The sequence below is a fragment of the Sus scrofa genome, chromosome 12 (genome assembly GCF_000003025.6).
Source record: "Sus scrofa isolate TJ Tabasco breed Duroc chromosome 12, Sscrofa11.1, whole genome shotgun sequence".
Lineage (NCBI taxonomy): Eukaryota > Metazoa > Chordata > Mammalia > Artiodactyla > Suidae > Sus > Sus scrofa.
In genome coordinates, this window is record NC_010454.4 from 31,330,111 (window position 1) to 31,352,396 (window position 22,286).

A 22,286-nucleotide genomic window follows, 5' to 3' on the forward strand; every position below is an offset into this window, starting at 1 on the left:
TACAGCTCATGTCTGCCGTCTTATTTTTTTAATTTTTCCTTGTTCTTTTTTAAATCACTCTTTGGTTTGTTTGATTATGTTTGATTATTTGGTTAGTGGTTTTTGCATTTTATTTTTTCTTCCCCAACTTTTTTAGAAATTATGCATTCTCTTGCATAACTCTATTAGTGATTACCTTAAAACTTTAACATGCTTATTTAACTTAGTCTAAAATTAATCAGAATCTCTGTCCTTCTTTCAAACATACAAGGTGTTTATAATACTAACTCTGATTAGCTGCCTCCCAAATTACATGCTTCTTATTGCCCAGCTTTATTGAGGCATTGTTTCTCTAATTCATTTTCTTGGCAATCATCTGCTATTTCACTCACATGATCATTGAATTTCTAATTTGTTATTTTCTACCTAATATTTTAACAATAATATCTTATTCCTGATTTTATTCTTGATTCACATTTTTAGCTCAAAAAAGATAAACAAAATGTAGTAATACAAACTATGGACTATTATTGGGCCATAAAAGGAATGAAGTTTTGATATATGCTACAACATTGACAAACATCGAAACATTAAGCTGAGTGAAAGGAGCTAGATCCAAAAAGTTAACTAATTCTATTTATATAAAATGCCCAGAATCTATTTTCTGTCTCTATAAGACCCATAGAGATATAAAATAGATTAGTGGCTGCCTGGAGCTGGCAGTATAAGGAAATAGCAAGTGACTGCTAATGGGTATGGGGTTATTTTGGGGGTAATGAAAATTTTCTAGACTCAGGTAATTGATGTACAACTTTTTAAATATACTGCTTAACTATATCCCAAAACAGCATATGTGAATTATATCTCAAATCTGCTATTAATAAAAAGGAAAGTCACATATTGGTATATACAGTACAGTAACACTTATATACAAATCAAAACTTTAAAATATTTTTTAAAACTATTCATCAAATATATTTATATATTTATAAATTTATATACATTTTTATAAATAAACACTTTTACTATATGAAGTAATGGTATAAAAACATGCCTGAGAACTATCTATAAGAAACTCCACTAAAAAAAAAAGAATGTAAGAAAGTAAAAACTTATGCTAAAAACTGGGAGAAAATATTTGTAATACACTTAATGTATACAATGCTGGTATCCAAAATATATAAAGAACTCCTAGAGATAAATCAGAAAAAGACCCACTGATACTATTCCTAGGTGTATACCCTAAAGAAATTTTTACCTATGTGCTCTTGTAGATATGTACAAGAATGTTTTTTGCTAGTAAGCTAAAAACATGTTAGGGATACATGTGTGTGCAACAAACCATTTCAAAGTAAATAGTATGGGGATGATAATGACATATTCTTTAGTGGTGATTACCTCTAGTATAGTAGGAGAGGAGTATATGACATAAATTCAACCGTGTTAGCAGGTTTATAATTCTTAAATGGATTCATGAATGTTTAATTGTCCTGCTTTAAAACATGTGTATTTGTTATATGTATGTTTTTAATTTTTAAACTTTTTTTTTGTCTTTTGTCTTTTTAGGGCCGCCACTATGGCATATGGAGGTTCCCAGGCTAGGGGTCTAGTTGGAGCTACCATTGCCAGCCTAAACCAGAGCCACAGCAGTGCCAGATCTGGGCCACATCAGCAACTTACACCACAGCTCATGGCAACGCCGGATGCTTAACCCACTGAGCAAGGCAGGGATTGAGCCTGCAACCTCATGGTTCCTAGTCGGAATCATTTTTGCTGCACCACAACGGGAACTCTATATGTATATTTTTAGTATATTCCAAAGACATAATAAAATGCTTGGGAATATTAAAATAGTTGGAGAGAAGTTTAGAAGGGGCTTTTACAATGTTTTGCATTACATTCAAAATCTGAAGTAAACATACTTAAATTCTAGGCTTTAATGTTCTATTAAAATAATTTTTAAAAAGCATGCAAAAGATCTAAAATGTACAGAGTAGAAAGCTGTGATATATTGATAATTTTTTTAAAAAACACGGAACTCTGTATATAGTGTAATTTTTGTCAAAATATACCTTTTTAAAAATATGTAGGTGCTGTATTCATGAAAAAAAAATAAGGAAAATTATACTTCAAACTATTAATAGCATTTGTCTCCGGAGTGGTTCTCAAGGACAGGGATGCAAGGTTTTTGCCTCGGGGATATTTGGCAGTGTCTGCAGACATTTTTAGTTTTCACAATTGGAGAGAATGCCATCAAATTAGGATTCACTAACAAAAAATACTTCCTAAAACTTCATGTATGAAAATTTAAAGCATATTGCTAAATAAATCATAAGCCAAAAACATTGCTAACAAACATTATAAAAGAAGTTAAATCTCACTTGTAGTTAGAAGAATTAAAATTCACAGAGTACTATTTCGTATCCAACATATTGACAGAAATTAAAGTATGAAAACAACAAATCTTAAGAATATAGAAAAATACAAGGACTTATATACTAGTGTTGCACATAAATTGATACAATCAGTTTGGAGAGCAGTTTCTAATAAAGTTGACAATGTAAATAATGTATGACTCAGTGTTTCCTCTTCTAGGAATGTACCTAAGTAAAGTCTTTACTTATCTAGACGAGGAGACATACAAAATGTCTTCTACTAGAGTTCCCATTGTGGCTCAGTGGGTTTAAGAACCTGACTAGGATCCACGAGGATGCAGGTTTAATCCCTGACCTTGCTCAGTGGGTAAAAAATCTGGCGTTGCCACAAGCTGTGGTGTAGGTCACAGATGTGGCCTGGATCTGGCATTCCTGTGGCTGTGGCATAGGCCGGCAGCTGCAGCTCCCATTCGATCCCTAGCCTGGCAACTTCCATTTACCACAGGTGCAGCCCTGAAAAGAAAAAAAAATGTCTTTTTTTTAATAAAAAACAGACTGGAATAATCAATCAATTAAAATATATTGATGTATTAGGACACAATTTAAAGTTAAAATAAGTGCACTAGTTTTGCAATTAACAATATTGAGCCACAAACTATAGAAATGATCCCTGAAAGTAGAGAGGGAACATACCTTAACATAATAAAAGCCATTTATGACAAACCCACAGGAAATATAACACTCAATGGAGAAAAGCTGAAAGCCCTCCCACTAAAATCTGGAACAAGACAAGGATGTCCACTCTCACCACTGTTATTCAACGTAGTACTGGAAGTCCTAGCTAAGCAATCAGACAAACAAAAGAAATAAAAGGCATCCAAATAGGAAGAGAAGAGGTAAAACTGTCACTGTATGCAGATGACATGATACTATATATAGAAAACCCTAAGGACTCAAACCAAAAACTGCTTGAACTGATCAACAAATTCAGCAAAGTAGCAGGATATAAGATTAACATTCAGAAATCAGTCGCCTTTCTGTATACTAACAATGAAAGATTAGAAGAGGAATAAAAAGAAATAACTTTTAAAATTGCACCCCCAAAAATCAAATGCCTGGGAATACACCTGACCAAGGAGATAAAGGACTTCTATGCCAAGAACTATAAAACATTAATCAAGGAAATTAGCAAAGATGTGAAGAAATGGAAAGGTATTCCATGCTGCAATATTGGAAAATTAATATTGTAAAAGTGGCCATCCTATTTAAAGCAGTCTACAGATTCAATGCAATCCCTATCAAGTTACCCATGACATTTTTCACAGAACTAAAACAAACCAAAAATTTATATGGAACCACAAAATACCCAGAATTACCAAAGCAATTCTGAGGAACAAAAAGCAAGCAGGAGGCATAACTCTCCCAGACTTCAAGCAATATAACAAAGCCACAGTAATCAAGACAGGGTGGTACTGGTATCAAAACAGACATACAGACCAGTGGAACAGAATAGAGAACCCAGAAATAAACCAGACACCTATGGTCAATTAATTAATCTTTGACAAAGGAGGCAAGAATATAGCTGGGAAAAAGACAGTCTTTTCAGTAAGTATTGCTGGGAAACCTGGACAGCTGCATGCAAATCAATGAAACTAGAACACACCCTCATACTATGCATGAAAATAAACTCAAAATGGCTAAAGACTTAAATATAAGATAAGACACCATCAAACTCCTAGAAGAGAACATAGGCAAAACATTCTCTGACATTAACCTTATGAATATTTTCTAAGGTCAGTCTCCCAAAGTAACAGAAATAAAAGCAAAAACAAACCAATCGGACCTAATCAAATGGACAAGATTTTGCACAGCAAAGGAAACCACAAAGAAAACAAAAAGACAACTTACAGAATGGAAGAAAATAATTTCAAATGATTCAACTGACAAGGGCTTAAGCTCTAAAATATACAAACAACCTATACAGCTCAACAGCAAAAAAGCCAACAACCCAGTTGAAAAATGGACAAAAGACCTGAATAGACATTTCTCCAAGGAAGATATACAGGTGGCCAGCAAGCACATGAAAAAGTGCTCAACATCCCTGATTATTAGAGAAATGCAAATCAAAACTACCATGAGATAACACTCACACCAGTCAGAATGGCCATCATAAATAAGTCCATAAATACCACATGCTGGAAGGGGTGTGGAGAAAAGGGAACCCTCCTGCACTGTTGGTGGGAATGTAAATTGGTACAGCCACTATGGAGAACAGTATGGAGATAACCTTGGAAATCTATACATAGAACGACCATATGACCCAGCAATCCCACTCTTGGGCATATATCCAGACAACACTTTCCTTTAGAAAGACACATGCAACCGCATGTTCACTGCAGCACTATTCACAATAGCCAAGACATGGAAACAACCCATATGTCCATCAACAGATGATTGGATTAGGAAGATGTTGTATAAATACAGAATGGAATACTACTCAGCCATAAAAAAGAACAAAAGAATGCCATTTGCAGCAACATGGATGGCACTAAAGACTCATCCTGAGCGAAGTAAGTCAGAAAGAAAGATAAATACAGTATGATATCACTTATATCTAGACTCTAATATATGGCACAAATGAACCTTTCCACAGAGAAGAAAATCATGAACTTGGAGAATGACTTGTGTTTGCCAAGGGGGAGGGGAAGGGAGCAGGGTGGATGGGAGCTTGGGGTTAATAAATGCAAACTATTGCCTTCGGAATGGATTAGCAATGAGATCCTTCTGTGTAGCACTGGGAACTATGTCTAGTCATTTATGATGGAGAATGATAATGTGAGAAAATAGAATGTATACATGTATGTATAACTGGGTCACCATGCTGTACAGTAGAAAATAAAATTGTATTGGAGAAATAACAAAAAAAAAAAAACAACCAATATTGAGCAATTGTGAAATCATAACATTCAGGTAAAAAATAAAAATAATTTGTAAGTTTATCCTTTTGTAATATACTATGCATGTAAAATCTTAAAAGCAAAAGAGTACATGTTAGGGGATAAATGTAGCAGTGGCATCAATTCATGGACACAACCTTAGGATAGTGGTTCCTGCTGAAGAACAGTGGATAGAGCTTTCAACAAAGTCTATGATGTTTATATATATATAAATAAATTTCAAGCAAATATCAGGGAGTATATATTTGATAATAGCAGTTTAAATACAAATTTCCCTTTTTTGGTGTATTTGGAACATTTTTTATGATTGAAGGGAAAGAATATCAAATGTTAAGAATCATTCCATGTTATGCACGGTAAATGTGATTGTGTAGACAGGGTAGGCAGCTGCTAAGTTAAACTCTAAAATAACTTTTGGAGTTCCCATTGTGGTGCAGCAGATACAGATCCGACTAGTATCCATGAGGTTGTTGCCCTGATCTGTGGTGTAGGTTGAAGATGCGGCTTGCTGCGCCTGTGGGGTAGGCCAGCAGCTGTAGTTGTGATTCTACATAGCCTGGGAACTTCCATATGTCGTGGGGGCAGCCCCAAAAAACAATAAATAAATGAATAAAATCACTTCTGAAGGAATCTTTGCTGTTTTCCCTTTTTCCTGTCTTCTTCTATGACTGTGTCCAACCACCTATACCTTGACCAGTTGGTTTTTGCCACGGTATATCCTATATGCACTTCCGTTAAATTTTGTATAATGTGCTAATTACATTTATTTACATCTTATTCTCACCTTGGATACCGTAGCTCTTTGAGAGTAGCAGCTGTATCTTGTTTGTGTGTCCGTTTGCATAGTTCAGTGCCTAACAAATAGTAAGCACTAAGTAAGTATTTGGTAAATTAAATGACAGGTGACTGAACAGATTTCAGAAGAGGAAGAAATATATAAAGGCTGATTACTAATATTAACCTTTGCCTACATTTTAATTTCGACATTCTTGCAAGAATAGAGTAATAGGGCATCTAGTCAGGCCCTATATGCATTAGTTAAGATTAGATTATGTATAACCTGGGAACCTAAAACATAGTTGTTTCATTAGAAATTTATTTCTGTCACACCAAAAAGAAGGCTGAAATAGGTGATCCAAGGCTGGCTTGGAGTTTCTCCATGCTTCAGGTATCGTTCTGCTCCAGCATCTTTGTTGAGATATATGAACCAAGGTGACAACTTAAATTCCAGCGATATTTTCTTTCTTCCTTTCTTTCCTTTCCTTCCTTTTTTTTCATCTTTTTTGTTATTCTTTTAAGTAAGCCCAAAGGAAGAAGGTAAGGGGACAAGATTTACTTACCCTTACTTTTGAAAGACTTCACAGATGTTCCCTACAAATTTGCCATATATCTCCTTGACTAGTACGTAGTCGTATGGCCTCATCAAGCTGGAGAAGGGGCTGGGAAATATCTTTAAGTTGGACAACAATGTTTCTAGCTAAAACTCGTGGCTCTGCTACTGAAGAACAGAGGAGAGCATGGACATTGAAATACAACCAGCAGCCTCTGAAGCTTTAATCAGCTATGGATACTAAGAAGAGAAAGAAGAGTAGGTTCCAGGGAAAGCTTTTTAGTTTACTACTTGTATAAGCCTGCTCATGAACTAACCAAAATTAAAATATTTTGTATTTAACCTAGTTCCTGTTAACCTCCATTTTTGTCTCAAGTACAAGATATCATCAACATGTCCATGTTTTAGACTGCTACTTAGAGAAATCAATGTTAAATCAAATTTAATAGGATTTCCTTGCTTTTTTTTTTCTTCTACCATGTCATATATTTTAAACTAAGAAATAGTTTGAATTTTGGTTCTAGGGATATGCTTATAAATTTGGCATCAGCCAAAGTCATAACCTTGGGGAAAAAAAATGAGGTGCTGGTAGATTAAGAAGCTGATGTCTAGTAGAAAATTAATCCATAAATAGTCAGAAATTTTTCTTTGAGCATGTCACTGTTCTGGATATTGACTCTTTTCTCTAGCTTGTAAAATAAAGTTGTAATGAAAAGTTTTAATCTTTGGAGATTGAAAAATTGCTTCACATGAGTCCATTTCCTTCCAGGCTTTAAATTATCTTGGTATTCAGCCCACAAAGGAACAACACCGGGCGCTGAGACGGCAAGTGCAAGTGGACTCAAAGGGGACAGTGTCTTTTGGAGGTAACATGACGTTCGTCATATTGTATCAAGGTAGAAACTTGGTCTAAGAATTATTGTGGCCCATTTTCAATGAGTGCCTCTTTAGAAGGAGAGAAGGAAAAATAAAAGCACATCTATTTCAAATTCCTTCATCAGTACTCTGAAAACTCAGCTGTAATTTCTGGCCTGGGTGGGTCAGCAAAAAGGAGAACTTTCTTAGCCTCTTTTAACTTTAAAATATCATCACTATTGGTTTTTTTATTTTTAATTTATTGTATAAATACCGCTTTAGTAATAACAAAAGAAAACAGCTCTATTCTGCTACTATGAAATTCTAATTTTTTTCAACCAGTATGATATAATAAATGTTTTCATGATGCTGTATTCTTTTTTTTTTTTTTTTGCTTTTTATTGCCACAAGTGCAGCACATGGAAGTTCCCAGGCTGAGGGTCAAATCAGAGCTACAGCTGCCAGCCTACACCACAGCCACAGCAATGCCAGATCTGAGCCACATCTGTGACCTACATCACAGCTTATGGCAATGCTGGATCCTTAACCCCCTGAGCGAGGCCAGGAATCAAACCCACATCCTCATGGATCATAGTTAGGTTCATTACCGCTGAACCACAGTGGAAACACTGTGATGCTATAGTCTTATTATATAATTATTTTTAAAGATAGCATAATGTTGATATACTATAATATTAAAACTTTCCATTGTTGGGCATTTTGATGGCTTTTCATTAACTGGTAATATAAATACTTCAGTGTTTAACATAGCTTTTTTCCTTCTTTCTCTTAGGGTAAGTCCCCACAAGTGGCTTATACTTTTGAAATGTATTGACAAATTGTTTTCCAGAGATATTTTACACACATGCTTGTTTTGCCACTAGTAATGTTTATATGTAACAGTTTTTGTATCTTTGACAGCACTAAATATTTAATTTTTTTTCTTATATAGCAGATGCAACATTATATCATTTTTAAAGTATCTGCATTGCTAAAGAAAGAAATTTGGTGGTTTGAAGTAATGGAAAAAAAAGATATATTTGCTTCTCTCTCTTCCTGATATCATCCCAAAATAATGAGAACAAAAAACAGAAATACATGTATAACTAAAACCACAATATAAGTGCAGAAAGTAGATGAGGAAAGTAAGTACATTAGTGAGCAGAGGCATGTAAAGTCCAAGTCCGAATAGATGTGAGAATCGCAATGGGGAGCAAGCTGATTCCTGGAAAGACTTAGGAAGTGAAAGCATCAGGTACTTCAGGTTGCATATAGGCAGGGAATTTAAAACAATTGTTAGAAATCAGTATAAAGGAGCAATTATATATAGTGTTTCTTGCCCCCCTCTCAAGCAATCCAGCAACCACCACTCCCTTACCTTTGCAGAGGAAAATAAATATATTCTTTTGAGAAATTAAACCAGAGAGGTTCTGGACCTGTACTTGCCAGCAGCTAAGAAATTTATGGACATGTATGGTGAATTATCACTCATAAAACACACCTAGGTTGCTCAGTGATATTTGCAACCATGTTTATACTTTATAGGCAATAGGTTGTAGGATTCTCTCTGAAGAAGCTGAACAAAATACCAAAATAGTCAGACACCCGATTGCTCTGTAGTGAAACCCGCTAGTTGACAAAGGGAATTGGTTATGCATGCAAAACCTCCCATCAGTGATTTAGTGCCTGATTCTTCTTAAATATGAACTTAAAGCTACAGGTCACCAGACATTTGGAGAAATCCTCCAACATAAAATATAGATCCCCAAAATATCAATCAGACAGATAGAAAAAGAGGAACTCAGAAAAATAAATAAATATTGCAAAAGCAGATGAGAATTTCAGATAAACCATAATTAGCATCTTTAAAAAGATAAGCAAAACTAAGGCATCCATGAAATAAGAATAGGATATTGTAAAATGGGAACAATTAAAAGTATCATTGGAAATTAAAAGTATAATAACCAAAATTTTAAAAGTTGAAGATAGATCCATGTCCAAAGAAGCTTATGGATTGCTAAGATGGCATCAGACAGTATTATATAACAATCAAGAGAGTATGCCTTTGAGTCAGACCTTAAATGGAGTCTTGCTATGCTGCTTATTTGCCAAGTAGCCTTGGGAAGTTTAAGACAATTAATTTATCTTAGCCCTAAACAGCAAAATGGAGAGGGTAAGAGGACCTACCTCAGAAAATTTTGAAGATAAAATTGCAAAGTGCCATGCCTAGCACGTTGAGACTGTTAAAGAAACATTAGCTGCTATTATTATTATTATTGTTAAACGTTGGGTTCTTTCAGCTAGAAAAGCTGTAAATCATAATGTTGTCATTTGTTTCAGAAAAAGTTCAACTCAAAGGAGTTGGAGAGATAATTATGCCTGTGATATGTTTTATCATCATAATATGATTTATTAACTTCAGCACAGTTAAATGAAGTGAGTGAAAACCAGTTTATCTCTCACTTCTTATGTGAACTTAAATCTATCTGTCATTCAGTTAATTCTATGTTAAGGTAATTTACAAGTTAAATTTTAAGCATCAGTTTTAACACCTAGCTTCAACTTCATATAGAAAAAGGTAAGTTTTACTTAGATGAAGTTAAATGCTATATTCTTATTAAAATATGTTCCATTTTAGATTTTGTCCAGGTTGCCAGAAACTTGTTTTCCTTGCAGTTGGATGAAGTAAATGTTGGTGCACATGAAATTTCCAACATATTAGATTCACAGGTAGAGAATGCCCTGTAAAATTGTCTTGATTGCACTTAAATCATAAATCTTGAATGTTATGTGTCGTATATATTGACTTTTTTCATCTTTTTACTTTTCAAAAAATAAATTATATAAGTAATACATACTTCTTGGATAAATATATAAAATATAGATAATTTACAATCAAAAGTAAAGTTTTATCTTGATCTCTTCTATCCTCCTTTTTCACTGTTCCCTCCTGCTACTCCCATATTTAAATTTACCACAGAAAAGTACCCAGATCATAAGTGAAATTTTACAGTCTGAACCATCCTCGTATAATCAGCATCCACATCAAGAAGTCAATGTTAAAGAAACTACCAGGACACTGATGCTCTCTTACCCCCGTGTTCCTTTCTTTCCTTTTTCTTTTCTTTTTTTTTTTTTTGTCTCTTTAGGGCCGTTCCTGTGGCATATGGAGATTACCAAGCTAAGGGTTGAATCAGAACTATAGGTGCCAGCCTACACCACAGCCGCAGCAATGCCAGATCCAAGCTGCATCTGCAACCTATGCCGCAGCTCAGGGCAACGCCGGATCCTTAACCCACTGAGCAAGGGCAGGGATTGAACCTGCATCCTCATGGATACTAGGCAGATTTGTTTCCGCCGAGCCGCCACAGTGGGAACTCCCCATGTTCCTTTCTAATTGCTTGTGCTCTTAGGTTTTCTAGGCAGACATTTGAAATTAATTACGCTTTTCTCTCTTTCACACTTTTTATTTTCTCTGAATACTCTTGAATAGGAGCTACGAAAATGAGCAATAAATTAATTTCCATGATATTTGAGCCACTTTACATTTTTAGTTTTGTAAAAGAAGTTAGCATTATCTTAATGAATAATTTTAGAGTTGACCCTGTAACAACACAGGTTTGAACTACACGTATCCACTTATACATGGATTTTTTGCAGTAACATGTACTGTAGCACTTACTGCATGACCTAAGTTTGGTTAAATCCTTGGGTGCAAATCTGTGGATATGGAGGGCCTACTGTAAAGTCATACTCAGATTTTTCCACTTAGTGGAGGCTTGGTGTCCGTTACCCCTTGCATTATTCACGGGTCAGCTATATACCCTTCCAGTTCTCCTGAAATCATTTAAATAATAGAAACTGTATCTGTTCCTTGAAGATTTGGAAGTGTTTCATATGCCAAGTGATTTGTGCCTGTATCTTTCAAGAGAGGAGCCATTTCCTACTAATTTTAATGCCTTATATGGTTGTTCTATTCAATTTTTTGCCCTTTTCTTGAATAATTTTGGTAACGTACGTCTTCCTATAAAAATTTTCCTTTTATCAAGATATTAGAATTTATCAGATATTAACATGGGATTTTTTTAGGTTTTTAATCTTTATCTTTGATGATATTGCTTTTTATTTTATAGATATACTGAACAATTTTTACAAAGTAATCATACCCATTAGTTTTTATAGGCCATATTTTAATAGTAACTCAACAGAGTATGTTTCCATTGTACATACTTCTTTGAGCCTTATTTTAAATTGTTTTAAATTTTTTTTTAAGTTATGTAGTTTGTTCCCTTTTGCTAATTTCCAGTTTAATTATACTAAGATTAAAAACATATTCTATATGGTATTGGTCCTTTGACCATACACCTAGCATAGAGTCAATTTTATGAAATGTTTCCCATCTTGTGAAAAGCATGTATATTCTGCACTTGTTGGGTGCAGTGCTCTCTATATGTTATTTGGGCTAAGGTTGTTAATCATGTGGTTCAGATTTTCTTTTTTCTTTTTCTTTTCTTTTCTTTTTCTTTTTTTTTTTTTTTTTTTTTTTTTTTTGCCTTTTCTAGGCCAGTCCCACGGCATATGGAGATTCCCAGGCTAGGGGCCTAATCGGATCTGTAGCTGCTGGCCTATGCCAGAGCCACAGCAACCTGGGATCCGAGCCACGTGTGCAACCTACACCACAGCTCACAGTAACACAGGATCCTTAACCCACTGAGCAAGGCCAAGGATCAAACCTGCATCCTCACGGATTCCAGTCAGATTTGTTTCCACAGAGCCACAATAGGAACTCCGGTTCAAATTTTCTACTTCCTTTTTAAAAATATTTTCTATTTCCTTACCCATTTTTTGGTCCTCTTTATTGTATTGTCTGTTGCAGAGAAAGAAATGTTTTAAAATCTCCTCCGTTTAGTTCTGCTAATTTTCACTTTACATGTCATAAGGCTGTGTTATAAGGTGTATACAATTTTAGTATTATTGTATTCTGACAGGTTTTGAATCTCTTCATCTCTAGAATGTTTCTTGCCTTGGAGTTCTCCTGTAGCATAATGGGTTAAGGATCCAGTGGTGTCACTGCAGAGACTTGGGTCACTGCTGTGGCTCAGGTTTCATCCCCTGGCTGGGGAACTTCCACATGCCACAGGATATAGCCAAAAAAAAAGACCCAGGAGTTCCCAGGTTGCAGACGCGGCTCGGATCCTGCATTGCTGTGGCTCTGGCATAGGCCGGCAGCTATAGCTCCAATTAGACCCCTGGCCTGGGAACCTCCATATGCCGCGGGAGCGGCCCAAGAAATGGCAAAAAGACAAGAAAAAAAAAAAAAAAAACCCAAAAAACCAAGCCAAGAGAATATTTCTTGCTTTACAATTAACTTGGCTAATTGTGTAGCTATACCACCTTTCTTTTGGTTGGTGGTTTGGCTTGGTTTTCAATTATATAAATAAAGTGTTTCAAGTTATACTTAAGGTACAGTTAAGGTATTAGTTTCAGGTGTACAACAGAGAATGATATTTTTATATATTATGAAATGATCAAAATAAAACCACTTACCGTCTATTACCATCCAGGGTTGTTAACAATATTATTGACTATGTTCCCTATATATTCATTACATCCCTATGACATTTATTTTATAGCTAGAAGTTTGTACCTCTTAATCTCCTTCACCTATTTTTCATCCACCTCCGCCTACCTCCCCTCTAACAACCACTTGCTTGTTCTATGTATCTGTGAATCTGTTTTTGTTATGTTTTGTTCACTTTGTCTTATTTCTTAGGTTCCACGTGTAAATAAGATCATATGGTATTTGTTTTTTTCTGAGTTATTTCACTTAGCATAATATCCTTCAAGTCTATCCATGTTATGACAAATGGAAAGATTCGTTCTTTTTTATGGCTAAGGAGTATTATATATGTATATATACACATGCCACATCTTTATTTATTCCTCTATCGATGGACATTTCAGTTGCTTCCATGTCTTGGCTGTTGTAAATGTTGCTGCGACAAAATAGGGGTACATCTATCTTTTTGAATTAGTGTTTTATTTTTCTTCAGATGAATACCCATAAGTGGAGTGGATGATCTTATGGTAGTTTTCTTTTTAGTTTTTTGAGGAACCTCCATTACTGTTTTCCAAATGGCTGCAACCAGCAGTGCGTGAGGGTTCCTTTTCTCCACATCCTCCCCAACACTTGTTGTTTGTTGTCTTTTTGATAATAACCATTGTGATAGATGTGAAGTGGTATCTCATTATAGTTTTCATATGCATTTCCCTAATGTTTAGTGATATTGAACACCTTTCCATGGTCCAATTGGCCCTCTGTATATATTCTTTGGAAAATATCTATTCAGATCCTCTTCCATTTTTTTTTTTTGTCTTTTTACTATTTCTTGGGGCGCCCCTGTGGCATATGGAGGTTCCCAGGCTAGGGATCTAATCGGAGCTATAGCCACCAGCCTACACCATAGCCACAGCAATGCGCGATCCGAGCCACGTCTGCAACCTACACCACAGCTCACGGCAATGCCGGATCCTTAACCCACTGAGCGAGGCCAGGGATCGAACCTACAACTTCATGGTTCCTAGTCAGATTTGTTAACCACTGCGCCACGACGGGAACTCCCCTCTTCCCTTTTTTTATCAATGAATTTTATTACATTTATATTTATACAACAATCATCACAACCCAATTGTATAGCATTTCCATCCCAAACCTCCAGCTCATCCCCTTAACCCCCAACCTGTCTCCTTTGGAAACCATAAGTTTTTTAAAGTCTGTGAGTCAGTATCTGTTCTGCAAAGAAGTTCATTGTGTCCTTTTTTTAGATTCCACATGTAAGTGATAGCATATGATGTTGGTGTCTCACTGTCTGACTAAAGTCACTTAACGTGACAATTTCTATGTCCATCCATGTTCCTGCAAATGCCGTTATTTCTTTCCTTTTAATGGCTGAATAATATTCCTTTGTCTATATGTACCACATCTTTATCCACTCCACTGTCAATGGACATTTAGGTTGTTTCCATATCTTGACTATTGTATATAGTGCTGCAGTGAACATTGGAGTACATGTATTTTTTGAGTCATGGTTTTCTCTGGGTAGATGCCAAGGAGTGGGATTGCTGGTTCAAATGGTAATTCTATTTTTAGTTTTCTGAGAAATCTCCATACTGTTTTCTCCAGTGGTTGCACCAATTTACATTCCTACCAATAGTGTAATAGGGTTCTCTTTTCTCCACACCCTCTCCAAATTACTCTTTGTAGACTTTTGATTACGAACATTCTGGCCAGTGTAAGGTGGTACCTCATCGTAGTTTTGATTTGCGTTTCTCTAATAATGAGTGATGTTGAGCATCTTTTCGTGTGTTTTTTTGGCCATCTATATGTCTTCTTTGGAAAATTTTCTGTTTAGATCTTCTGCCCATTTTTTGATAGAGTTTGTTTTTTTGGTATTGAGCTACAAAAGGTGTTTATAAATTTTAGAGATTAATCCCTTGTCAGTCTCTTCATTTGCAAATATTTTCTCCCATTCTATGGGTTGTCTTTTCGCTTTGTATAGGGTTTCCTTTGCTGTGCTTTAAATTTAATTACATCCCATTTGTTTATTTTTGTTTTTCTTGTCATTACTCTAAGAGGTGGATCTGAGAAGATTTTGCTGTGGTTTAGTTGGTCAGTCTTTGGCCTATGTTTTCCTCTAAGAGTTTTATAGTATCTTATCTGATATTTAGGTCTTTAATCCATTTTGAGTTTATTTTTGTGTATGGTGTTAGGAAGTGTTCTAATTTCATTCTTTTACATGTAGCTATCCAGTTTTCTCAGCACCAGTTATTGAACAGCCTGTCTTTTCTCTATTGTATTTTCTTGCCTCCTTTATTATAGATAGGTTGATGGTAGGTGCATGGATTTAATTCTGGGCTTTCTATCCTGTTCCACTGATCTATATTTCTGTCTTTGTGCCAGTACCATCTGGTTTTGATGACTGTAGCTTTGTAGTATAGTCTGAAGTCAGGGAGCCTGATTCCTCCAGCTTCATTTTTCTTTCTCAGGATGGCTTTGGCTATTTTGGGTCTTTTGTGCTTCCAAACAAACTTTAAAATATTTTGTTCTAGATCTATGAAAAATGTCCTTGATAGGGATTTCATTGAGTTTGTAGATTGCCTTGGGTAGTATGGTCATTTTGATCATATTAAAGGCATAGTATGTCTTTCCATCTATTTGTGTCATATTTTATTTCTTTCACCAGTGTCTTATAGTTTTCAGGGTACAGGTCTTTTGTCTCTTTAGGTAGGTCTACTCCTAAGTGTTTTATTCTTTTTGATGCAATGGTAAATGGGATTGTTTCCCTAATATCTATTTCTGATCATTCGTTATTAGTATATAGAAATGCAGTTGATTTACGTGTCTTAATTTTGTATCCTACAACTTTGCCAAATTCATTGATGAGCTCTAACAGTTTTCTTGCAGTGTCTTTATGATTTTCTAGGTATAGTATCATGTCATCTGCAAATAGTGATAGTTTTACTTCTTCCTTTCCAGTTTGGATTCCTTTTATTTTTTTTATTCTCTGATTGCCATGGCTAGGACTTCCCAAACTAGGACTTCCAAGATGAAATAGAAAAGATGAATGGACCAATCACAAGTACTGAAATTGAAACTGTGATTTAAAAACTTCCAACAAACAAAAGTCCAGGACCAGATGGCTTCACAGGTGAATTCTATCAAATATTTAGAGATGAGCTAACACCTGTCCTTCTGAAACTATTCCAAAAAATTGCAGCGGAAGGAACACTCCCAAACTCATTCAATGAGACCACCATCACCCTGATACCAAAACTAGGCAAAGATACCACAAAAAAAGAAAATTATAGTCCAATATCACTGATAAACATAGATGCAAAAATCCTCAACAAAATACTAGCAAACCACATCCAACAATACATTAAAAGGGTGGTACATCAAGATCAAGTGGGATTTATCCCAAGGATGCAAGGATTCTTCAATATCTTCAATCAGTGTGATATATCACATTAACAAACTGAAGAATAAAAACCATGTGATCTTCTCAATAGATACAGAAAAAGCTTTTGACAAAATCCAACAACCATTTCTGGTAAAAACCCTTCAGAAAGTGGGCATAGAGGGAATCTACCTCAACATAATAAAGGCCATATATGACAAACTACAGCTAATATCATTCTCAATGGTGAAAAGCTGAAAGAATTCCCGCTGAGATTAGGAATAAGACAAGGATGTCTGCTCTTGCCCATTTTCACTTGGGCTTTTTGTTCTTTGATAATGAGTTCTATGAGTTCTTTTTATATTTTGGATATCAACCCCTTATTGAATATATCATTTGCAAATCACTTCTCTCATTCCATAAGTTGCCTTTTTGTTTTGTTGGTGGTTTCATTTGCTGTGCAAAAACTTTTTAGTTTGATGTAGTCCCATTTTTTATTTGTTTAAGATTTTTATGTTTCTATTATAGTTACTATATTATAGTTATTATATACACATACATTCTTTTTCTCACATTATCCTCCATCATGTTCCATCACAAGTGACTAGATATAGTTCCCTGTGCTACACAGCAGGATCTCATTGCCTATCCACTCCAGATAAAATAGTTTGTATCTACTAGCCCCAAACGCCCAGTCCATCCCACTTCTTCCCCACCCCGTCCTTGGCAACCACATGTCTGTTCTCCATTTTTTTATTTTTGCTTTTGTTGCCCTTGCTTGAGGAAACACCCCCCAAAATATTTTATTTATTTATTTTTATTTTGTTTATATATATATTTTTTTATTTTCCCACTGTACAGCAAGGGGGTCAGGTTATCCTTACATGTATACATTACAATTACATTTTTCCCCCACCCTTTTTTCTGTTGCAACATGAGTATCTAGACAGAGTTCTCAATGCTATTCAGCAGGATCTCCTTGTAAATCTATTCTAAGTTGTATCTGATAAGCCCAAGCTCCCGATCCCTCCCACTCCCTCCCCCTCCCATCAGGCAGCCACAAGTCTTTTCTCCAAGTCCATGATTTTCTTTTCTGAGGAGATGTTCATTTGTGCTGGATATTAGATTCCAGTTATAAGTGATATCATATGGTATTTGTCTTTGTCTTTCTGGCTCATTTCACTCAGGATGAGATTCTCTAGTTCCATCCATGTTGCTGCAAATGGCATTGTGTCATTCTTTTTTATGGCTGAGTAGTATTCCATTGTGTATATATACCACATCTTCCGAATCCAATCATCTGTCGATGGACATTTGGATTGTTTCCATGTCCTGGCTATTGTGAATAGTGCTGCAATGAACATGCGGGTTCATGTGTCTCTTTTAAGTAGAGTTTTGTCCGGATAGATGCCCAAGAGTGGGATTGCAGGGTCATATGGAAGTTCTTTGTATAGATTTCTAAGGTATCTCCAAACTGTTCTCCATAGTGGCTGTACCAGTTTACATTCCCACCAACAGTGCAGGAGGGTTCCCTTTTCTCCACAGCCCCTCCAGCACTTGTTATTTGTGGATTTATTAATGATGGCCATTCTGACTGGTGTGAGGTGGTATCTCATGGTAGTTTTGATTTGCATTTCTCCTATAATCAGCGATGTTGAGCATTTTTTCATGTGTTTTTTGGCCATCTGTATATCTTCTTTGGAGAAATGTCTATTCAGGTCTTTTGCCCATTTTTCCATTGATTGATTGGTTTTTTTGCTGTTGGGTTGTATAAGTTGTTTATATATTCTAGAGATTAAGCCCTTGTCAGTTGCATCATTTGAAACTATTTTCTCCCATTCTGTAAGTTGTCTTTTTGTTTTCTTTTGGGTTTCCTTTGCTGTGCAAAAGCTTTTCAATTTGATTAGGTCCCATGGGTTTATTTTTGCTCTAATTTCTATTGCTTTGGGAGACTGACCTGAGAAAATATTCATGATGTTGATGTCAGAGAGTGTTTTGCCTATGTTTTCTTCTAGGAGTTTGATGGTGTCCTGTCGTATATTTAAGTCTTTCAGCCATTTGGAGTTTATTTTTGTGCATGGTGTGAGGGTGTGTTCTAGTTTCATTGCTTTGCATGCAGCCGTCCAGGTTTCCCAGCAATGCTTGCTGAATAGACTTTCTTTTTCCCATTTTATGTTCTTGCCTCCCTTGTCAAAGATTAATTGACCATAGGTGTCAGGATTTATTTCCGGATTCTCTATTCTGTTCCATTGGTCTGTCTGTCTGTTTTGATACCAGTACCACACTGTTTTGATGACTGTGGCTTTGTAGTATTTCTTGAAGTCTGGGAGAGTTATGCCTCCTGCTTGGTTTTTGTTTCTCAGTATTGCTTTGGCGATTCTGGGTCTTTTGTGGTTCCATATAAATGTTTGGATTGTTTGTTCTAGTTCTGTGAAAAATGTCATGGGTAATTTGATAGGGATTGCATTGAATCTGTAGATTGCTTTGGGTAGTATGGCCATTTTTACAATATTGATTTTCCCAATCCAGGAACATGGAATATCTTTCCATTTCTTTACATCTTCTTTGATTTCTTTGATTAAAGTTTTATAGTTCTCAGCATATAGGTCCTTTACCTCCTTGGTCAGGTGTATTCCGAGGTATTTGATTTTGTGAGGTGCAATTTTAAAAGGTATCGTATTTCCCAAAAATATTCTAAGGCTGATGTCAGAGATCGCACTGCCATTGTTTTCTTCTAGGAGTTTTATAGTCTTAAATTCACTTTGTGTTTCTTTTTATATATGGTATAATAAAGTCCAGTTTATCATTTTGCATATAACTGTCCAATTTTCTGAATATCATTTATCAAAGAGACTGTCATTTCCCCATTATATATTCTTGTCTCTTATGTTGTAGATTAATTGACTATGTGGGTTTATTTCTGGGCTCTTGATTCTGTTCCAGTGATCTATGTCTCTGTTTTTGTGCTGGTACCATACTTTCATTACTATGGTGTATTTTTTGTGTATCCATTGAAGGTTTTTGATTTGTGGTTACTATGAAGTTTTTATATATCAACTGTATGTATACCCATCTATTTTAAGCTGATAGTCACTTAAATTTGAAGGCATTCTGAAAGTACTACATTTTTACTCTCCCTGCCCTCTCGTTTTAACATTTTTGATGTTATGTTTTACACCTTATTATTTTCTGAATCCCTTAACTAATTACTGTAAAGCTATAGTTGATTGTACTGCTTTTGTCTTTTAACCTTCATACCAGTTTTTAAGTGGCTGATCCTTTACTATATATTTGCCTTTACCAGTGGGAATTTTTCCTTCTAAGTTTGTCTTATTTCTAGTTGTGACTTTTTCTTTTCTACTTAAAGAATACCCTTAAAATTTCTTGTCAGGCTGATTTAATGGCAGTGAACTCCTTTATGTTTGTCTGGGAAACTCTTTATCTCTCTTTCAATTCTAAATGATAACTTTGGCAAATAGGGTATTCTAGGTTATATGGTTTTTGTTTTGTTTTGTTTTGTTTTGTTTTCTTCTCTCAGCACTTTAAATATATTATGCTGCTCCCTCTGGCCTGTAAATTTTCTATTGAAAAAAATCAGTTGATTGTCTCATGGGGTTTCCCTTATATGCAATTAGTTATTTTTCTCCTGCTGCCTGTTTAACTTTTGCCATTTAAATTATAATATATCTTGGTGAGAGTCTCTTTGGGTTTATCTTGTTTAGGATATTGTGCTTCCTGTACCTGGATGTCTGTTTTCTTTTCCTGGTTGGAAAAGCATTTATTTCATTTTTTTATCTTCTTATAGAAGCTTTTATTTCTTCGCATAAGTCTTTGGATTTCTCTTTTCTTCTTCTGAGACTCCTATAATGTAAATGTGGTACTCTTGATGTTGCCCTCAAGATCTCTTAAACTCTCTTCATTTTTTTTTCTTATTTTTGCCATTTAGATTGGGTGTTTTCCTCTATTCTATCTTCCAGGTTACTTATCTGTTCTTCAATATCATCTAATCTGACATTGTCTCTACTATATTCCCTTTATTGTTTTCTTCAGCTCTGATTGGTTCTTATATTTTCTAAGTCTTTGTTGAGGTTCTTACTGTGTTCCTCCATTCTTCTCCTGAGTTTGGTTAAGTATCCTTACTTGTGGCCATTTCCTTGAACTCTTTATCAGGTAAAATCCTTATCTCCATTTCATTAAGATTTTTATCTGGGGTTTCATTTTGTTCTTTCATTTGAATCATATTCCTCTGTCTCCTCATTTTGTTTGGCTTTTGCGTTTTGTTTCCATAAATTAGGCCAAACAGTTTTGTTTCCATAATATAGGCAAAACAGCTATCTCTTATGGTCTTCTGAATGCACATGCACTGAATTTATATCTTTTGAATGGCATAAAATACATTTTATGTATTTTTTTCCTAATACAAACCTTATTGATCTTTTGTTAGATTTACTTCTAGCTACCATATACTTTATTTGCCATTATAATAACTAGTGAATTTTTTGTAAGGCTTTAATTTTTTTTTTTTTAGAGCCATTTCAAGTTCATAGCAAAATTAAGAGGAAAGTGCAGAAATTTCCTCCACTGGAGGATTGTTAGAATTGATGAACCTACACTGACACATCATCATCACCCAAAGTTCATAATTTACATTATGGTTCACTCTTGGCGTTATGCATTCTTTGAGGTTTGGACAAATGTATAATAACATGCATCAATAAATATGGTATCATACAGAGTATTCTTATTACACAAAAAATTCTCCGTACACTGCCTGGGACCTCTCTGTAACCTCACTCCCCACCCATGGCAACCACTGATCCTTTTATTATCTCCATAGTTTGGCCCTTTCCAGAATGTTATATTCCTAGCAATCATACAGTATGTAGCCTTTTTAGATTGGCTTGGTTTCTCTATGTCTTTTTATTTCTTTTTAGCACAGATTAATATCATTATCTGGATGTTTATCCATTTATCTACTGAAGAACATCTTGGTTGCTTCATGTTTTGGTAATTATTGAATAAAACTGCTATAAATGTCCATGTGCAAGTTTTTGTGTGGACATAAATTTTCAACTCTTTGGATAAATACCAGTAACTCAGTTGGTGGACTATATGGTAAGAGGTTGTTTAATTTTGTAAGAAACTTCCAAACTGTCTTTGAAAATGGCTGTACTAATTTGCATTCCCACCAGCAATGAAAGTTCCCAAAGACCTAGTTGTTTGGAGCTCTCCTGGTTCTCCCAGAATTGAAGCACTGATCTAGCAGAACTAAGTCTGTAGCTTTTGGAGTAGGAAAACTCACGCTGTAAGAGCATGGTTTTCCTTCCACTGATTCAGTTTTTATGTATTTATCTATCTAATGTTGACAGGAGAGCATTGTTATCTAATTGCCAACCAGTTTTAAAAGCTACCATACCCATATTTGATGAGGAAAAGCAAGTCATTGGGTGGCCTACAACATCAAAGGGAATTTAGAGTACTTTGTATGAGCAAGCAAAGTTTTCTTAGCAGCTGTAAAGAAATAATCATGCTCTAAATTAGTAATTTACTTCTTTTGTACCAATATTATTTTATGGCAGGTAAGAATGTATTCAATCTGTGGCATTTTGATAGCAAAAGCAGAGTGACAGTGGTAATCATGCAAGGTCTACATGCCAATAATTTCCTGTTTGTGGTTTCATATCATATATTGTGCAAGAGGCATTATATCAGTTTACAAGAATTCTTTTGTTGTATTTCTGCTTGTCAGCACACAGAAAAATCCCCATAAAATGTTGGCTTTTTTTTTTTTCACCTGAATCCACAAATCCATAAAAAGCATATGTTTTACTTC

The 22,286-nt window shown here is 35.2% G+C and overlaps 1 protein-coding gene across 4 annotated transcripts in view; it reads left to right on the forward strand.

Annotated features, from left to right (window-relative positions):
• Positions 1 to 22,286, forward strand: part of STXBP4 (syntaxin binding protein 4) — a 201,713-nt gene that overhangs the window by 52,995 nt on the left and 126,432 nt on the right. For all 4 annotated transcript variants that reach the window (XM_021067245.1, XM_021067246.1, XM_021067244.1 and 1 more), the window contains 2 exons: positions 7,411 to 7,507; positions 10,135 to 10,226. In XM_021067245.1, the coding sequence (XP_020922904.1) occupies positions 7,411 to 7,507; positions 10,135 to 10,226 (189 nt within the window). The remainder of the gene's footprint in view (positions 1 to 7,410; positions 7,508 to 10,134; positions 10,227 to 22,286) is intronic.